This window comes from Lagenorhynchus albirostris, chromosome 2 (assembly GCF_949774975.1).
Source record: "Lagenorhynchus albirostris chromosome 2, mLagAlb1.1, whole genome shotgun sequence".
NCBI lineage: Eukaryota > Metazoa > Chordata > Mammalia > Artiodactyla > Delphinidae > Lagenorhynchus > Lagenorhynchus albirostris.
This window is the reverse complement of record NC_083096.1, coordinates 154,544,225-154,562,570: the sequence shown is the minus strand read 5'-3', so window position 1 is coordinate 154,562,570 and position 18,346 is coordinate 154,544,225. Positions and strand designations below refer to the sequence as shown.

At 48.4% G+C, this 18,346-nt stretch overlaps 1 protein-coding gene across 3 annotated transcripts in view; it reads left to right on the top strand.

Annotated features, from left to right (window-relative positions):
• The window catches only part of MACF1 (microtubule actin crosslinking factor 1), a 327,723-nt gene that overhangs the window by 249,230 nt on the left and 60,147 nt on the right, over positions 1-18,346 (top strand). Inside the window, exon 1 of one of the 3 annotated variants that reach the window (XM_060140477.1) lies at positions 12,960-17,372. The exons of the other annotated variants lie outside the window; for them this stretch is intronic. Coding sequence (XP_059996460.1) covers positions 12,978-17,372 — 4,395 coding nt within the window. The 5' untranslated portion in view covers positions 12,960-12,977. Of the gene's footprint in view, positions 1-12,959; positions 17,373-18,346 lie in introns of those variants that run through there. 3 annotated transcript variants of the gene reach the window in all.

Genomic DNA, 18,346 nt, shown 5'->3' with positions numbered 1-18,346 from the left:
ACAAACCTGTGTCCCCTGCATCGGCAGGCGGACTCTCAACCACCGCGCCACCAGGGAAGCCCAAGAATTGAGATCATTCTGAGTCTTACACCAGCCCCTCCCTTGCACCCCCCTCAGGAACCACACCTGCCTCTCAGTCAGGACGTGTGGAGGTTTGGGGTTTGGTGGGCTACAGGTAAGGCAGCAGGCTTTCTTAGGACTGTTCTCAGTCCTGATTCAGTCTGAGTAGAGCCCAGGGTATCTGGGGACCTCTATCCTACTCTGAAGCCAGAACAAGAAAGCCCCATAAACCGGTTCATCTGATTTTTTTGGCCTCATGGAAAGCAAGCATAAGCTTCACTGTGAGCACGTGTGAAAACCCTTGGAGGACAGGGCCTGCCATGGAGCTGAGAGACTGCCAGTTTGCACAATGATAGATATTCACTCCTTACTTTCAAATAATTACAAAGACAGTATCAGCTCATCTTCGTCTTTGCCAGTTAGATTTACCAGAGAAGAAAGCAAGTGAGGTTAGCATTATCTACCTGCCCTTGGAGAGAAAGGAAATCACACTTGGTGTGACCTGTCTGTCACCGGAGGTTTAGGTATCTCCAGCTATACAGCCGTCAGGATAAGATGAGTAGAACCTCACCACCCCTGCCTGCCCTGCCTTGTGCTGACCCTTGGCCTGCCTTGGTTTTTTCCTTCTTCCTTAAACAAGGCTACTCCAATAGGAACTACTGGGGTCCAAGGAAGTAAAACGAATGCCCTAGAACAGGGTTTCTCAACTTGAGCACTCCTGATATTTTGGGCTGGATGATTCTTTGTTGTGGGCAGCTGTCCGGTGCATTGGAGGACATTTAGCAGCATCCCTGATCTTTGCCCACTAGATGCCAGTAGCAACCTTTCCCCAGTGTGACAGCCAGAAATGCCTCTAGACATTGCCAGATGTCCCCTGGAAAGAAAAATTTTCCCTTCGTTGAGAACCATTGCCCTAGATAGGAGAAAAGTGCCACCTGTATGTGGGAAATTTAGGACTCAGTTGGAAAAGGTGCTCGTTAAGATAAATATTGACGTGGCACGCTACCTTCTGGTAATCTGGTTATGACTGTGTAGTTAGCAACACCCTTAGGCCGGGCCCTGGATTCTTTATTTTTGCTGGTGCTGATCTGTGTTTGGTTTAAAAATCTCGTCCCTTTTCCTGGCATCTGCGGTTTCTTTCGCGTAGACTGGTTGTTGCAGGTGTTCAGCTGAGCATTTCTGTGGAGAAGAGGAACTTCCTTTGTGGAAATACTTGAGGGAGCTTCCTTGCTCTGTGCCTTTAAGGGGAGACTACAGTCTGTCCTCAGCCCAGGAGCTCACAGTTCGGCCGCTGGTATTTATAACCCTTATGTGACCATCCCCCTCTGCACCTCCCTCCCCCCCCCAAGAATTCCAATGCTCTGTAATAATCCTCTCCACCCACACTGTAGCAGCTGGGTGGGGAGAAGGTGAAGGAGCCTTTAAGACCCTTAAGTTTGCTTCACGTTGAACTTTTTCCAGCCCCATTTTAAAGTATGGCCATTAATATTTTAAATATCAGCACCACAAGCAAAATCCCAAGACTGTAACCATTACATCATCTTGAAGGAGCCTCACGCCTCAGTGAAGGTAGTAAAATCAAATGGAAGGGCGTCAAGAAAGTGTTGATGGATTTCACAAAAATCCATCTGGAAATTTTGATAGCAAAGGGAAGATTTTAAAGCAAAAGCGAATATATCCTCAACCAGAAGGAAGGAGTGAGGAGTTTCTCTTTGAGTTTACTGAAATTCTCCACAGGTAGTGTCAGCATGTAGCATTTGCAACCAAGATTGATCATCACGTGAAACGTGTGTCCAGAAAAACTAGAATTTATCCTGTGCAGAACTTGTGTTTATTGTTGAGTTTTGATTAGTGGACGTGATTGAGATAAGCACAGACTTGCAGAGCGGGGCTGTTTCTCGCTGTGTCTAGAATGCATGGTAAGTGGTCTGTCTCAGCCTTAGCCTAGTCCTGGGCACTTTCCAGCTAGCTGGCTGGCACACGAGCCATAAGTGGTGATTCTCTAGGAGGTACGATGAGTTGCTTTTAAGGGCATTTTGTTGTTAGAGGTGGTTGGTTTACCAGGAATAAAATCAGTCCCACAGGGAGTCAGTTCAGGTCAGGTCACTGCACCAAAGCATTACTGCACCAAAAGGCTGTCTCCTGCCAGACAGACTCTTCCCAAGTCTCAGCTGTCCTGGTTGGAAAAACCTAGCTATGGGGAGAATGTGCTCCCTCCCCACCTTCCTTATTACTTTGCCAGTGCCACTACCGAGTACTTTTCAAATACCAGTCCCTGTTAGTGGCTGTGGCAGATTAATGGGATACACTTATCCCCTGGGCCTTCACAAGCTATTTTCCTACCACCAGTACTGTGATTTGAAATGTGGACCTTTCAGAACTTTGGCCACCCAGGGATGAGAATAAGTGGTGTGCTGCAGGGTGATGGTCCATGGATCACTTTTGGGGGGTTAGGAGGAAGGGGCTCTGTATTCCTTTCAGTCCATCCTTCTGAGCATTTGCTCTGGGCCAGTCCTTGTGGTGAGAGCTGGGGTCTCAGATAGTCTCTAGTTAACAGTGCAGTAGGAGAAACAGGCACAAAGAATTGCAGTGGTGGTGATATAGTGGTAAGAACAGTAAGAGAGACCTAAGTCTAAATTATCTCTGATCCTAACCCCCCCGTAAATCAGATATTTAAAATCCCAGTTGCAGGTAAGAAAACTGAGATTTGAAGATGTTAAAGTAACTTGTTCAAGCACAGAGCAAATAAATGTTAGAGCCGGGATTGGAAAGATCTGTTTGGCACCAAAGCTTGTGCTTGACCAGTGGCCCTCAATGGGGGTGGGAGGAGCAGTTTTGGCCCTTGGAGGACATTTGACAATGTCTAGAGACATTTTTTACTGTCACAACTGGGGAGGCTGCTACTGGCATCTAGCGGGTGCTGCTAAATTTCCTATAATACACAGGATAGCCCCTTACAATAAAGGGTTATTCAGCCCACTTCTAGAAATATAGGGGGTTTTGATATTTTGCCCTTTTCAGATTCCATAACAAGTAAGAGTTAACTGATGAAATAGTCCCATCAGCTTCAGGGGAAGCTTCGTGGTTTTCCTCCCTTTTTTCAAAATTTAGTCAAGAAACAGTGTTGGTTCTGAGAATGACTTGTACAGATCTGTTGGATCAGGTCAGGATCTTGGTGAACTAATTTGAGTCAGTGGCTAAAGAATTCTCTCCATGCTTGACCAGTCCCCACCCCACCCTGCCTGCCACAAGGTTCCTGCTGTGGAAATCAATCAGCTGTGTATCTCAAGCTGCTTCCTGTAGGGTGTGTTATGGAATGGCATCAGCCCTGCACCAGCTGGGAGTACTGACCTCAGTGTGATTTTATCAGACTGTCTCTTTTGAGCCTTGCTATTTGGAACAAAAGATCCTCTGTTAGGAATGCAGAGAGCTAGTGTGATTGGACAGCTAGCGTGTATGCACATGGTTCCCACGGAAAAAACAGACATAAATTATGCTGTAGCCTTCTAAAACTTGGGCCTCCAAGGTGGTTTTCCCTTAGCATCTGTCTGTATTCACCCTTCTTTCTGTGAGTGCTTATCCTTCCCCCAGATCAATGCAGGAGCCATCCGATCTGATGGATTAAGTGGTGGCATCCTGCAAAACTGGTCTGTATCTGTGCCTCCACTTTTTTGCTTCTCCGGTCTTAGGAACCACATTTTTGATCCCTACTGTCTATCCAGTCTTGTTTCCTATATAGACCATTCACTCCATCCACTTATCCCAAACACTTCTTATTCATTTTACCTATTTGATTTCTACTCATACCTGACCTCCTCAAAACCTTCTTGATCGCCCCCCACCCCAGGCTAGCTCACTACTTCTCCTGTTCTCTTAAATCACTTAATATGTGTAACTCATTTGGCCTTCATCATATACTGCCTAATTTTGGCGTTTAATGATTATATGCATTGTCCCATCCCTCATCTTAATATATCCATTTTTGTGTCTCTCAAAGTAGTTAGCATATGGGTATATGCATAGTTGGAGATTTGTGAATATTTGACTGACTGAGTGAGTGCTCTTTACGCCACGTGAACTGTAGGATTCAAAATGCTGACTGTTCCGCAACACTTGAGGCAAATCCTTGTGTGTCCTGAGAAATTCTAATCCTAGCCTGGATTCCTCACCTCTACATCTTGCCTCTGGGCTCCCTTCCTTCTCTACTAGTTATCATATGTTAAAGAAACACAGTTTCATTTCAGTATTAGCCTGAACAAAGTAAAACTAAGGAATTTACTACTTGAGATGCACCTGAAGAAAGCCAGGTTCTGAAATACTGTCTTGTAGTTACCCATTACATTAGAGTCATTGTCATTTACTCAACTAGTTGACGCCAAGAAGAATCTTCATACTTCATTCAGCTTGGTGTAGTGAGAAAAACTGAATACGAGGTTGTGTCCGAAATATTCAACTTTGAATTCTGGCTCTATCATTTACTAGCTGAGTGACCTTGGGGGAAATTACTTAACCTCTCTGTATAGTTATTTCAACTATAAAATGTGAACAGTGGTAAATCCTACCTTTAGGGTTTTTATGAGAATCAAATGAAGTGATGTAGATGAAAACCCTAGGCAGATAGTAAATGCTCAATAAATGATAATATTCTTTTAAGAAGTTTATCCAGACACACAAATTATAATATTATGAAATCTTTTTAATAAGAAAAGTTATTCCCTTGGTGCCTACAGCATGATCATTCCCCAGAAGATCTGATCTAAGACCCAGCACCAGATTAAATCAGTTCTTTTTCTTCTTGAAAAAATGGAAATGATGAAGATAAAGTAAATTAGTTTGATAACAGCAGTGAAACAGGTGGATGGACAAAGAGCCTTCCTGAGCAGTTTTTCTGGGGAACAAATGAAGAGCTTGTTTCCAGCCCTATACCAGCAATACATAGGCAGGTTTAGGTCATGACTCCTTAACACAGCTTTAAATATACTATATGTACACATACATACATATACATGGTTATTAATTAATTTATTCATTCATTGATATCAGAATCCCACAGCCAGCAAGTTTCTCTGAGACCATTTTGACCTTGGTTTATGTGCTCTACAAATCAGTATTATTTTCAAATCATTAACCAGAATTAACCAGAAGCCATTATCAGCTCAGTGACTTCCCCAGTCACTCAGTTACCTAGTAGATCAGCTTTAATGATCTCAGGGTCCTTGGCCTAATTAGCTTTTAGCATAGACCATGTTACCTTCCTCTGTTGCCATACAATGGCAACTACCAAGTCAGCATCTTTGAGAGAGACACCTCTTAATATTAATTAATCTTTAATTAAAACATTAAGATGTGAGGGAAAAAATATCAGCTTAATTTCAGAGGAAACAGCTTAAAAACACAGATATAATTAATCTCTCTGCCAAGCACATATACCAGATTAAGATGTTTTACAGAAAAGCTTTCAGCAAATATAAGTTTCTAGTATTTGGTTGCGTGTATTTGTGAGCAAGGGAAGAAGAAGATAAGAATTCAAAGAAATTGAACCTGTCTTAGGTCTTCTCCAGCTTGAATTCATTGCATCCATTCAAGTAAACCATTTAATATCTCTCTCATCTTGCAGTTCACTCCCAGAGAAAGAGCTCTGATTTGGGTCTAATTCTTTAAATTCAAACCTAAGTTGTTTGTTTGTGATCAGTGATAAGAATTGCTTTAGTAACAAAATGAAAGAGTTTTCAAAAATCTCTTGACTGTATTACTTATTTTACCTCCTTTTCTAACATTGGAGAGAGGACCCCTACAGCAAGATTCCTTAGAGATTCAGCCCAGGGATATGTTTCATAGAAATAGTTAAGCACCTTTGTGAGGTTGCTACTTTGTGAAAGTTGTGAAGTCATGCCATCCTAGAATTGGAAAGGCTACTCTTGGTGTTAAGTGAAAGCCCACATGGTCACTTTCTCAAGGAAGCCTCCCCTGAACCTCCAGACCACATCAGGGCCCTTGACAGATGCTCTCATAGCACTGTTTGCTTTTCCTTCAGAGTACTTATTGCAATTGAATTAAAATGAATGTCTGTCTCCTCTACTAGAATGTAGGCTCCTGATCATGTCTTGCTCATCACTTTCTCCCTTAGTGTCTGGCATAGTTTAGGGCACGTAGTAGATCCCAATAAATATTTATTGAACAAATGAAAAGAACCAAGGCTACACCTTGTGGAATTACTTGCCTTAAGAGGATGGGAAGAGGAGCCCAAAGACACAAAAGAAGGACTGGCTAGAAAGGTACCATCAGTATAGCACAGTGGCATGGAAGCCAGAAGAAGAGTCACAATAAGGGAGGACCAATACTTACTTTCTCACCACTGCTTATCCTTAATCCCCTACAGTCTGACCCAGCCCCCATTGCTGCACTGAAACCATTCTTTCGGAAGTACCCCCTGACATCCTAGTTGCCAAGGCTAGTGGCCTTGTCTAACTCATTGTCTTCCTCATTCCTTGTGCACCATTTAACATCATATCTTCTTTCTTAAAACCCTCCTGTCTGTTTACTTTCCTGACCTTGTGCTCTGTCCGTTTTCTTCTCTGGTTGCTCTTCTGCTTTCTGTTTTGGTTTGTCTTTCTACCTCCCCAACATGTGGTGCCCGAAATCCTGTCATCTGCCCTCTTCTCCCCTCTCTCCACACTCAGCCCCAGGATGTCCAACCCCTCACTGTTCTACAAGAGAAAGTTTCCACGTGTCTATCTCTGCCCTGAACTTCAGTCTTTCTGGACACCTCCACATGGGTAGCCTTTGAGTCCCTCACACTCAGTATGTTCCACATGGAATGTGCTGTCTCCTGCAGTGTTTTCTTCCTCCCTGCTGCTGTCTTACAGTACTGCTGTGCCCTCAGTCATCCAAGAGTAATATGACAGCCTTATTTTAAATTTATTTTTCCCCCTAACCTCTACCTTCTGTCAGATCAGTTGTAAAGTCCAAATCGTCTGCCTCTGCAGTTTCTTAACCACGCCCTTCTTCAGTTTCATGAGTCCGGGCTTTTGTTACCTGTTACCTAAACTGTGTAACCCTCCTAGCTGATTGTTCCACCTTCCATCTTCCCCAACTATGCTCTGTTCTATACATATTATACCAGTGCAGTATCAGCAGACCTAGGCTCAAATCTTAAGAGCTTAGGTGTTTAATAGCTTTTCCTTTGGAAAAGTAAGTTTAGCACCCCAAGCGTCATTTGTAAATTCAGGATTTGGATTTTTTAATGCAATAATATATATTAAACAGCAGTTGAATGAGCAGCCAGGCTCAAATTCTTAGGAAACTTTCCACACACCACTCAGTAACTCACATGACCCCCTGGTAAGTTAAATAAGTAAGTCTTGGTGTAGTCATGGTGTTCTGAATAAAGCAAAAGTTCACGCTTGGCATTCAAGGGCCTTCATGAACTGGCCTTGAGCTACTTAGCATTCTGACCTTTCATTTTTCCCTTGCATATATCCTATAACTTAAACCATGATAACCTTGAATTTGCTTCTTTAGGGTCCCTACCTCTTTAGGTTTCCTGCCTCTAGTCCTTCACTTAGAAATCCTTTCTTTACTGTCTCTGTATATCCGGATCCTAATGAGTAAATGTGATTCCCTCCGTAATCCCCTGCTTTCCTTCCTCCCACTCTTCTGTTAGACCTTTTCTCACTTACAAAGCCCTGTGCTTCTGTTAGGTCCTTTCTCACTTACAAAGCCCTGTGCTTTTGTCATCACTACTGTCTTGGGGAGTGGCTAAAGAGGGATTAATACACTGTCTTTTGGAAAGTCTACAAGCAGGAAAGGGCTTACAGAGGTCATGAGAGTTCCTGAAGAGTGTGTGGAAAGTTTTCTCATGAGTTCAAAAATACACGAAAACTCAAAGAGCATCAAAATCCTTAGTATCCCATTTAAAGCAAGCTTCACATCATGCTGCATTGCTTAATGAGCCACTCTGTAGCCATCTTTATGTAATAAAAGGATGGTAGTGACGGATGCCCAACAGGTTCAGACGAATACTGTGGAATTTCCACTTGCCACTAAATAAACGCTTGTGAAGTCTAGAGATCATAAGATGAAAGGCATTTTGTAAATTTTAAATGTGCAAGATCCAACCAGCCTTCTGTCCCCTCCTCTAGTCAGCACTAATCCTCCGAGAGAGAGGTGGATGAAAAGGCAGTATAGAATCTGAGGAAGTGTGGATCTAGGGTCTCCAGATTTTCCTAGGAGGCTGGTGGTTTAAAAGTCGGGAGCAGACAAAGGCAAAGTGCCAAGTCCAAAACTTGGAAAGGGAGCTGTGTTAGGGTGTGAGGAGACTCCAGCTTGCTACTTTAATTAGGAGACAGCAGGAAAGGCCAGGACTGTTCTTTCTTCCAAGTTCACCAAAGGAAAATCTGACACCAATTCTGCTCTTAGGAATTTTGAAATGAGTAGAGAATTCTTTGAACTCTGTAATCAATTAATTGGAAACTAATTTGAAATTTGGCATCAACACAGATATTTGTGTTATAGGAATGGGGGAAGCATCCAAAGGGGTGCTCCCTGTACTTCTCTTTTTAAAAGTTTACACACAGCATGTGAAATGAACAGATGCTTTTTTTTGTTGGAGCTGTCAGGGTAACAAGAAGTTGAAAGCTGTATCAGGTATTTATTTCAGTCACTGAGATGGCTATTGGCAGAGTTCCACATACCAAAACTAAGGAGAAACTCATGAACAGATTAAAAAAAAAAAATAAGACATGGAAGAAAGAGACTTTGTGCCTCCTTTCCTTCTAAACACAAACTGATGATTTTACACAAGGAGCGAAGTACTTTTTGCGGGGGTGGGGGGCGGGATAATTGGCCAACTTTATGTAATCCTTTCCACAAGGCTGTGTTTGCATTTTGGGATGTGTTTGAATTTTGGGGAGATTTATCTGTAATGGTCTCCTAATACGCTAGTCGGAGAGTGTGACTTAAGCTGATAAGTAATTTGAATCTGAACTTTACAGTTGCTAAAATGCTCCACTTATTTATTTGTATTATAATATGGAGCATTGGTGAGAGTGGTGAGAATAAGGTAGATAGGTGTGGGGAGGGATTAAGAAAAGACTGAATTGACTGGCACCTGCCTTGGTGAGGAAACAGGAAAGGAATTTCTGGCCATGAAGTTTGTGATTCCACATCAGTATCATTCTTTATAATAGAATAACCACCCACCCTTAGTCCAGAGCCAGAATTGCTCAGATTCTTCCAACCAGAGGGCCCCTGGCACACTAAACAGTCTGTTATGATATCTCAACACATAAGTGAGTGTATTTGGCCAGGGAGATTTGCTAGTGAAATTGATCTTGCCTTTCCTGGGTTTTTCCAGTTGTACTTAATAATTAAAGGAAAATTAAAACCCAGATTCCCTGAAACGTAAAGTTATCACATCTGTAAGCTTATCAAGCCTTCCAGGCACATTGTGTTAGAGTTTGAAGGGACCTTACAATTCATCTTGAACAAACTGTTAGAGGAATTGTAAATCTCGTTCCCCAAATCTCTGCCAAGTGATTGCTTGAATTTCTGCTCAGACACCTCCAGGGTCAGAAAAGTCATCTCTTTAGGGGACACCCTATTCTTTGAATAGCTGTGAGAAAGCTCTTCGTCGGTTTGACATCTGCCCTTGGATCTTAGTGTGCCAGCCTCAGCAGACATCCAGAACAAGCTTCCTTCCGCCCACTTCCCAGCCCTTTAGATACTTCATCATGTTGCTTGGAAACTTCTCTAGGTCAAGCATTCTTGGTTCTTTCTGCTGTTTGTTCCTCAGAGGACAGTGTTTCTAGTGTCTTGCAGTATAGGACCAGGAGGACTCAGGATTCTGGGGCAGCTCCTTTAACAGTTTTAGAACTAAAGAATATTCAAGTTAGAAAGGCTGTCAAGACACAATCTAGTCTGCACATCCTCCCTTTCAGTTACAGATAGAGTCTTCTGGATTTGAGTAGGCAGAAATTGATCAGCTTCAAAGTGAGAAATGAAGTGTAAGACATTTTGCCGGTCTTTTGGCTGCTTAATTCTGATCACAGGCTTCAGCTGACACCTCATTTTTGTCAAGGACCTCTCTGCCTCAAGTAAGCCTAAGGCTCAGCTCAGGGTTTCATTGCCAGATCTCCATACACCAACTATTGGCTTCACTTACTGTCTGTGTAAAGGACAGAAATAACTTTTCCATAAGTTTTACCATCTGTATTGACCACTTGGTCAATTCAGTAATTTATAGACTTTTTTTCCTTCATAAAATCAGAAAATGATCATCACAAAGGGAGCAGCATATTACACCCCTTCAGATATGAAGCTGCCTCTGGTGGACAGTTGAGTGGGTTGCCCTTTATACTTTCTTTGTTTAACAGTCACCAGATGACTAGATGGCTTTTCTTTTCTTTTTATAAATTTATTTATTTTTGGCGACTTTGGGTCTTCGTTGCTGCGCACAGGCCTTTCTCTAGTTGCGGAGAGCAGGGACTACTCTTCGTTGCGGTGTGTGGGCTTCTCATTGCAGTGGCTTCTCTTATTGTGGAGCACGGGCTCTAGGCGGAAGGGCATCAGTAGTTGTGGCTCGCGGGGTTGTGGCTTGCGGACTCTAGAGCGCACGCTCAGTAGTTCTGACGCACGGGCTTAGTTGCTCCGTGGCGTGTGGGATTTTTCCGGACGAGGGCTCGAACCCCTGTCCCCTGCATTGGCTGGCAGATTCTTAACCACTGCGCCACCAGGAAAGTCCTAGATGGCTTTTCTAAAAGCCAAAAAGCTGTGGACGGGATTGTGGGCCACTTTTCTCTAGTATTTTCCATCTTGAGACTTGAAATACCCATGCTTTTTAGCTGGCCCCAGGGAGCTCACGTTTCCTTGGATGTGCCCAGCAATAAAGGAGCCCAGGTATTTGGGCGTGGGGCACTGCTGCCAGCATCTCCACCGTCGCGCGGCCCCCCAATTCCCTACTCCTCAGTCATCAACACCATTCACATCTGTGGGCAAAGAAATCTTGGAGGGGGAATGGAACAAGACCTGACGTACGTGAGGAGCCGAAGAGAGAAGGTGCTGGAGTTTATCCAATAACTCGGTCCGAATTTAAGTGCCAGGTTTAAGGCTGGAGTGTGCTTGGGCCCGGCAGAGGCGCGCTAAAGGTGACATTGGAGGGACTTAGGGACACCCCTTTGGCGGCAGAACCGAATCCGGGAGCGATGCGAGCGGCATCGCTACCCTGCCGGCAGATGGGGCCCAGAGTGGCCCTCGCCAGAGCCGGCTGGCTGGGGGGCGGCGGGAGCGCCCCTTCTGGGTTCGCTCGCCCTTGGGCTAGGAGCCCGGCGGGTTGGTACGCGGCGGGGGCAGCGGGGGCCCGGCCCCCGGCGGGAGGGCGGGGCTTTCCTTTGTCAGGGGATTTGCGCGGCGCGGCCGAGACTCACGCGGGTGTCGCTCCCCGCCCCTCGCCCTCTCGGGGGGCGGGGCTCTCCCTCCGGCCCGGCGGGGCGCGGTGGGTGTGGGCCTGTGAGCTGAGCGGCCGGCGCCGGGCTCCCTCGCCAGGAGCCGCGCAGAAGCCCCTCCTTCGGTGCCTCGGCTTCCAATCGCCTCCGCCGCCCCCTCCCTCCCGCTTGGGCAGCTCCCCGTCGCGGCTCCGCCCCTGCCCTCCTCCCCTAGCCGTCCGCGTCGCGCTCCCCGGCGTCCAGGGGGCCTGCCCGGGAGGGGCGGCGCGGGGAAGGGGAGGAGAGCCTTCCGCCAGCCGAGCACTTCCAGCGAGCGGCGGGCGAGCGGGCCGCGCGGCGCGAGGGAGGAGGGCTCGCCCCCGCTCGGCCCGAGAGGAGCCTTTTGTTCCCAGCCAGAAGTTTGCATGCCGGGACCGTGACAGCTGCGGGCGGGGAGGACGGCGGGGCCGGCGGCGGCGGAGAATAGAGGCGGCTGCTTGACATGCAGCCCGCGGCGCGGCGGCTGCGGGCCGGGGACTGGAGGCGGCGGGGGAGGCGGTGCCCACAGTATGCGGGACTCAGCTGCCGGAGGGACAAACTAACTTCCTGAGCGCGGGACCGGAGGCCGGCGCGGCCGGGAGCCACCTGCCAGCCTGCGGTGAGGCAACCCTGGCCCTCGGGGCGCGCGGCACGGCGCGGGGGAGCAGCGCTGAGCGAGCCCTTCCGAGTGACTCTCGGCCGCCGCTGCAGCCTGCCGGCCTCTGAAAGGCCCGGCGCCGGGCTCCACTCGCCTTGTTTGGCGGCCACGGCGCAGGGCTGTTCTGGGAGCCACAACAATGCCATGATGTTTTGGAGACAGGAAGCCCCAAGCTGGCCGCGAATGAAGGACTTCCTGTGTTTAAAGTTGCAGGAATATCCGCCGACCAGCCCAGTTCAAATGCAAACACCCGAAGTAGGGAGGACGAATGGCTAATTCAGACCAGCTGGACTCTCCAGGGCTGGAACTAAGGATAAAATGAAAGGAATTCCTAGGAGCTTGGGCCATACTTGAAGACCAGAGGGGCTGTGCCATTGTTATTAAAGGACACAATCGATATAAATCCTCTGCTTCCAACTCTGCTTGGGTGAGAAGTGAGTGGAACTAGATATTGAATAAGACTTGTCAATATCAGATGATTTTTTAAACTAAATTGGAAAGAGCAGTGCTCTTAAAAAAACAAAAAAGCCATAGAAGGAATTATTTTGTTTGTTGAATACATTGTACCGTTTATTTGCCTGCAACTATGAGGCTGCTAACCTGTGAGGAAAAAGCTGTTCTTCTTAGAGCGTCTCTCAGAATGGTTTCAAAGTGGGACTTCCAGGCCTTTCTGGAGGGAAGTTCCAATTGGTGGTTTGAGGTTACGAACATGTAAAAGGATTTTTAACTTAGCAGAATGCATTTTGGGGGAACCCGTGAGAAACTTTTTAAAGGTTGATGGTTCATCTTGTTTGAAAAATATGGGTAAGCCACTCAGCAGGCCAGACTGTTTAAGGCAGAACCCCATCTGCCTGGGGAAAGGAGAGGAAGAGGATGGCTATATAGAGGATTGCTATGTTCCGCAGCGATCTATATATGATACAATGAGGATAAATGAACAAATTGACCAGGGGTCAAAGCTTAATCAGACTTCAAAAAGCACCATGGAAAAGATAGAAGGAAGTACTATATCCAGCAATGGTACATTAGGAGCAGCAGCTAATGTTTTTGAATCCAGAGCACCAGAAGGCAAAAAGTTGGATGAGAGAATAATATTTGATGCACTAAAGCTAAGCAGTGATGTGCAAAAGTCAGCACCTGTGCCACCCAGAAGGCGGCCAAATGCAGAACGCAAAGACAATGTTAACAGGAGATCATGGAAGTCCTTCATGCCACCGAATTTCCCAGAATTTGCAGAAAGGATGGAAGCTTCTCTCAGTGAGGTTTCCGAAGCTGGTGCTTCAAATCCTTGCTTGCAAGAGAAGAAGGAATCCAGTTCTGCATTAACAGAAAGTTCTGGTCATTTGGACCACAGGGAACCTAAGTCAGAGTCCGTAACTCTGGAACATGTGTCCAAATCCATAGGTATTCCAGAAGGGCAGGATGTGAAAACCTTAGGTGGAGATTGCCAAGACTTCAGATTTCAGCAGCACAGTGAGATCTCTCCCCGTGAATTCCAGCCTCTAGAGTCAGAAGCTGCAGCAGCAAGTGGTAACACAGATGTAACGCAGGAACACAGATTCTCAAGTGCAACCTGGCCCAGAGCCATGAAAAGTTTGGCTAAGGGAGGCTTTGGCGAGAAGCAGCACCCCCTTCAGGACACAGGTTGCACTGTAGAAATGCCACCTCTCTCCCCTTGCCTGAGTGAAGAGCTGTTGGATCCAGAGTTGCATATTCTCATAACCCCCAGCCTGAGAGAGAAAACAGCGTCTGAGCTAAAGTTTGAGGAGGATGAGCGATGGATCATGATGGAGGCTGAGGAGGAGTGGGAGGAAGAGAAACTGTCAGAGAGAGGAAAGACTTTTCTAATGGCAGATGAGGAAAAGAACAGCCTGGCAGATGTTTTCGAAGAAAGAGAGCAAGCAAACACTGTAGCAGTGGTGGAGGATGGAGCCGACTTCTCAGCTGCTGTCTTGGGGACTTTTGACCACCTAGCTCTTGGTCGGATCTGTTGTTCTGATGACCCACAGCCAGCTAAGAACGTTTTGGCGTCTGTTTTCAAGGATGCATCGCTTGATTACAGTTGTGTCCTAACAGGTGAGAGTGCTGTAGGAGAACTGAGAAACAGAATTGCTCAGGGGCTAGAGGGTCTTGTTTCAGATTTAGAATGCACTGTTGGTCCTGCCGATTCAGAGCAGCTCTCTGACACAGATTCAGTGCAGATGTTTCTTGAACTTGAAAAGGAGTGTTTATGTGAAGAAGGAGTAACTCCTTTAGTTGAGCTGGAGACTCAAGCCTCTTCTGAAGGGCTGGCCCCATCCCAGGATGCAGAAAATTCACTTGTAATTAGTCATTTTCCAGGGGCTGCCTTAGAAAAGGAGCATGTAGGCCTTTTAAATGTAAGAGCAAAGGACTCTGATCCTGGGTTGGATTGTGACTATTTTAATGCCCTGGATTCTTCTCAGGTGCCTAATACTTTGGAACTTACTGCCTACTCTGATACCGTGAGGGACGCTTCCACTGTTAGTGAGGAAGAGGGTGAAAAAGTGCCTTTTAGCCCTGAGACTGCAGGGGAATTTAACTTTAGACACCCAGCTGATCTGGAGTCACCAGGAAAGCCAGACCCAGGAGGATTGTCCAACTCTGATCACAGGGCTTCTCATGAAGAAAATGTATCAGGCTTTGAAGCCAAGCTGGCCAAAGAAAATGGCAGTTTGTCCCAGCTGGACTGTAGTGAAGCTGAGGGGAATGCTGAGGAGTGTGTGGACAGAGTCCCCCTCAGTTCTGCTGTTAGCTATGAACTAATAGATGTTACCTCAGTATCTGAAGTAGAGGCGTTACCATATGATTCACATTTACTAACAGATGAGATTCATTGGGAAGGTGAGAAAGGAGCTATTAATCAAGGAAATAACAGTCTGACTTCCTTGGGAGATGTGGACATTTGTGAATTGTCCGTGGAAGGAGCTTGTGATGAGGATGGTGAAGCACAGGCACTGGGTTATGATGCCAGGCTGGAGGACCGAGCCCCAGCACATCTTCCTAGAGACCTCCCAGAGTGGGTCTCCCAGGATCTCCAGAGGAAGTCCCCAGAGTCAGAGATCCTGAGTCTGCACCTGCAGGTTGGAGGACTGGGACATAGCAGAAATGGAGTGGAAACTGTGAATGACATAAAGCCCAAGCTGAATGTGGCCTCATTGGAGGGAGGGGAAACAGAAATGAGAGATTCAGATTCATTGCTAAATATCCTTCTGGAGGAACAAGTTACCAAGGCTAGTAATATGGAACCAGTTTTGGAGGAATGGATACCCATCCCACAGAAGCCTGGCCCAACTGCTGCAGTGCCCACTGTAGAAGAAGATGCCCTAGATGCTGCAGTGCCTGCCCCAGAGGGAACTGCTGTAGCTGCTCTTACAGTGCCCTTCCCAGAGGAGGGTATACCTGTTGTTCCAGTGGCCACCATGGAGGCACATGTCCCAGCTGCTGCAGTATCAGCCACAGAGAGGGCTGCTGCCCCAGCTGTTGCAGTGCCTGCTCCTGAGGGGACTGCTCCACCTGCTTCAGTGGCCATCACAGAGGAGGATGTACTAGCTGTTGCAGAATCCTCCCTGGAGGGGACTGTTCCAGCTGCTGCATTGCCCACCCCAGAGGAGCCTGCTGCCCCAGCTGCTGCAGTGCCCACCCCAGGGGAGCTTGCAGCTCCCACTACTGTGGTGCCCACCCCAGAGGAGCCTGCTGCCCCAGCTGCTGCAGTGCCCACCCGAGAGGAGCCTGCAGCTCCCACTACTGTGGTGCCCACCCCAGAGGAGGCTGCCACCCCAGTTGCTGCAGTGCCCACCTCAGGGGAGTTTGCAGCCCTAGCTGCTGCAGTGCCCACCCCAGAGGAGTCTGCAGCCCCAGCTGCTGCAGTGCCCACCCCAGGGGAGTTTGTAGCCCTAGCTGCTACAGTGTCCACCCCAGAGGAGCCTGCTGCCCCTACTGCTGCAGTGCCCACCCCAGGGGAGCCTGCAGCCCCAGCTGCTGCAGTGTCCACGCCAGAGGAGCCTGCCGCCCCCGCTACTGCAGTGCCCACCCCAGGGGAGCCTGCAGCCCCAGCTGCTGCAGTGCCCACCCCAGGGGAGCCTGCAGCCCCAGCTGCTGCAGTGTCCACGCCAGAGGAGCCTGCCGCCCCCACTGCTGCAGTGCCCACCCCAGGGGAGCCTGCCGCCCCAGCTGCGGCAGTGCCCACCCCAGGGGAGCCTGCCGCCCCAGCTCCTGCAGTGCCCACCCCAGGGGAGCCTGCCGCCCCAGCTGCTGCAGTGCCCACCCCAGGGGAGCCTGCAGCCCCAGCTGCTGCAGTGCCCACCCCAGGGGAGCCTGCCGCCCCAGCTGCTGCAGTGCCCACCCCAGGGGAGCCTGCCGCCCCAGCTGCTGCAGTGCCCACCCCAGGGGAGCCTGCCGCCCCAGCTGCTGCAGTGCCCACCCCAGGGGAGCCTGCCGCCCCAGCTGCTGCAGTGCCCACCCCAGGGGAGCCTGCCGCCCCAGCTGCTGCAGTGCCCACCCCAGGGGAGCCTGCCGCCCCAGCTGCTGCAGTGCCCACCCCAGGGGAGCCTGCCGCCCCAGCTGCTGCAGTGCCCACCCCAGGGGAGCCTGCAGCCCCAGCTGCTGCAGTGCCCACCCCAGGGGAGCCTGCAGCCCCAGCTGCTGCAGTGCCCACCCCAGGGGAGCCTGCCACCCCAGGGGAGGCTGCCGCCCCAGCTGCTGCAGTGCCCGCCCCAGGGGAGGCTGCCGCCCCAGCTGCTGCAGTGCCCACCCGAGAGGAGCCTGCACCTCCCACTACTGTGGTGCCCACCCCAGAGGAGTCTGCAGCCCCAGCTGCTGCAGTGCCCACCCCAGGGGAGTTTGCAGCCCTAGCTGCTGCAGTGTCCACCCCGGAGGAGCCTGCCACCCCAGCTGCTGCAGTGCCCACCCCAGGGGAGCCTGCTCCCCCGGCTGCTGCAGTGCCTGCTGTGGAGGAAGTGTTCCCTGCTGGCGTACCCTTCCAGGGAGATACTGCCCATACTGACTCAGTGCCTGTCTTAGAAGAAGGAAGTCCTGTTCTAGAGGAGGCTTCCCCTGCTGGAATGTGGATCAAGGAGGACCTTGATTCCCCAGCATTTGGAATGAAAGAGGTGACTGGCACAGTGCTGCATGGGAAAGTGCCTCTGGCTGCAGTTGATGGATTAAATTCAAATGAGGTAATTGTTGCTCATGTTGTTGGGGAAGGATCTGGAGAGTAAAGTGAGATTTGCAAGTTCTCTGACTTGGTGGTGATTAGAAAGGGCACAGATTGTTCTTTCTTTGGTTCCCTTTGAGGTGTCTGGGCTTTCCTGGGCTTTTTTGGTCTTTTTATTGAGTTTATGGGGAAAATGTGTTTTTATCTGCTGAAAAACTTCATAATTCAGACTCTCTCATTGTTTTTAATTCAGACATAAGCAAAACCCAAAGAAAACAGGGATGTAAACAGTTTTTGGCTTACATTTTGAAAAAGATTATTAACAAGAAAGGGTGATTCTGCTTTTGAATTTTACAATAAGCATGTTCTTTCCTAAATCAAGAGGCTGCTTATTCATCGGTGATGTCAGCAGTCAGGTAGAGGCTAGAATGTGGACTTTGGAGTGAGACCTGGAGTACTTTTTAACCACTCTGAGACGGTTAAATGTCCTGAGGCTCCAGTTTCTTCATTTGTTAAGGCAGAAGAACCCTATGAGGGTTGTGAGGATAAAATGAGATAATCCAGTCAACGCACCAAACATAGAAGATTTCAATTACTGTCAATATGCTCCCCCCCTTTCCCTTTCTATCTATCTATTTATTTATTTATTTATTTATTTATGGCTGCGTTAGTTCTTTGTTGCTGCTCACGGGCTTTCTCTAGTTGCGACGAGCAGGGGCTCCTCTTCATTGTGGTACGCAGGCTTCTCATTGTGGTGGCTTCTCTTGTTGTGGAGCAGGGGCTCTAGGCGCGCGGGCTTCAGTAATTGTGGCACATGGGCTCAGTAGTTGTGGATTGCGGGCTCTAGAGCGCAGGCTCAGTAGCTGTGGCGCAGGGGCTTAGTTGCTCCACGGCATGTGGGATCTTCCCGGACCAGGGCTCGTGTCTCCTGCATTGCCAGGCGGATTCTTAACCACTGAGCCACCAGGGAAGCCCCCCAACCCTTTCCCTTTCGAA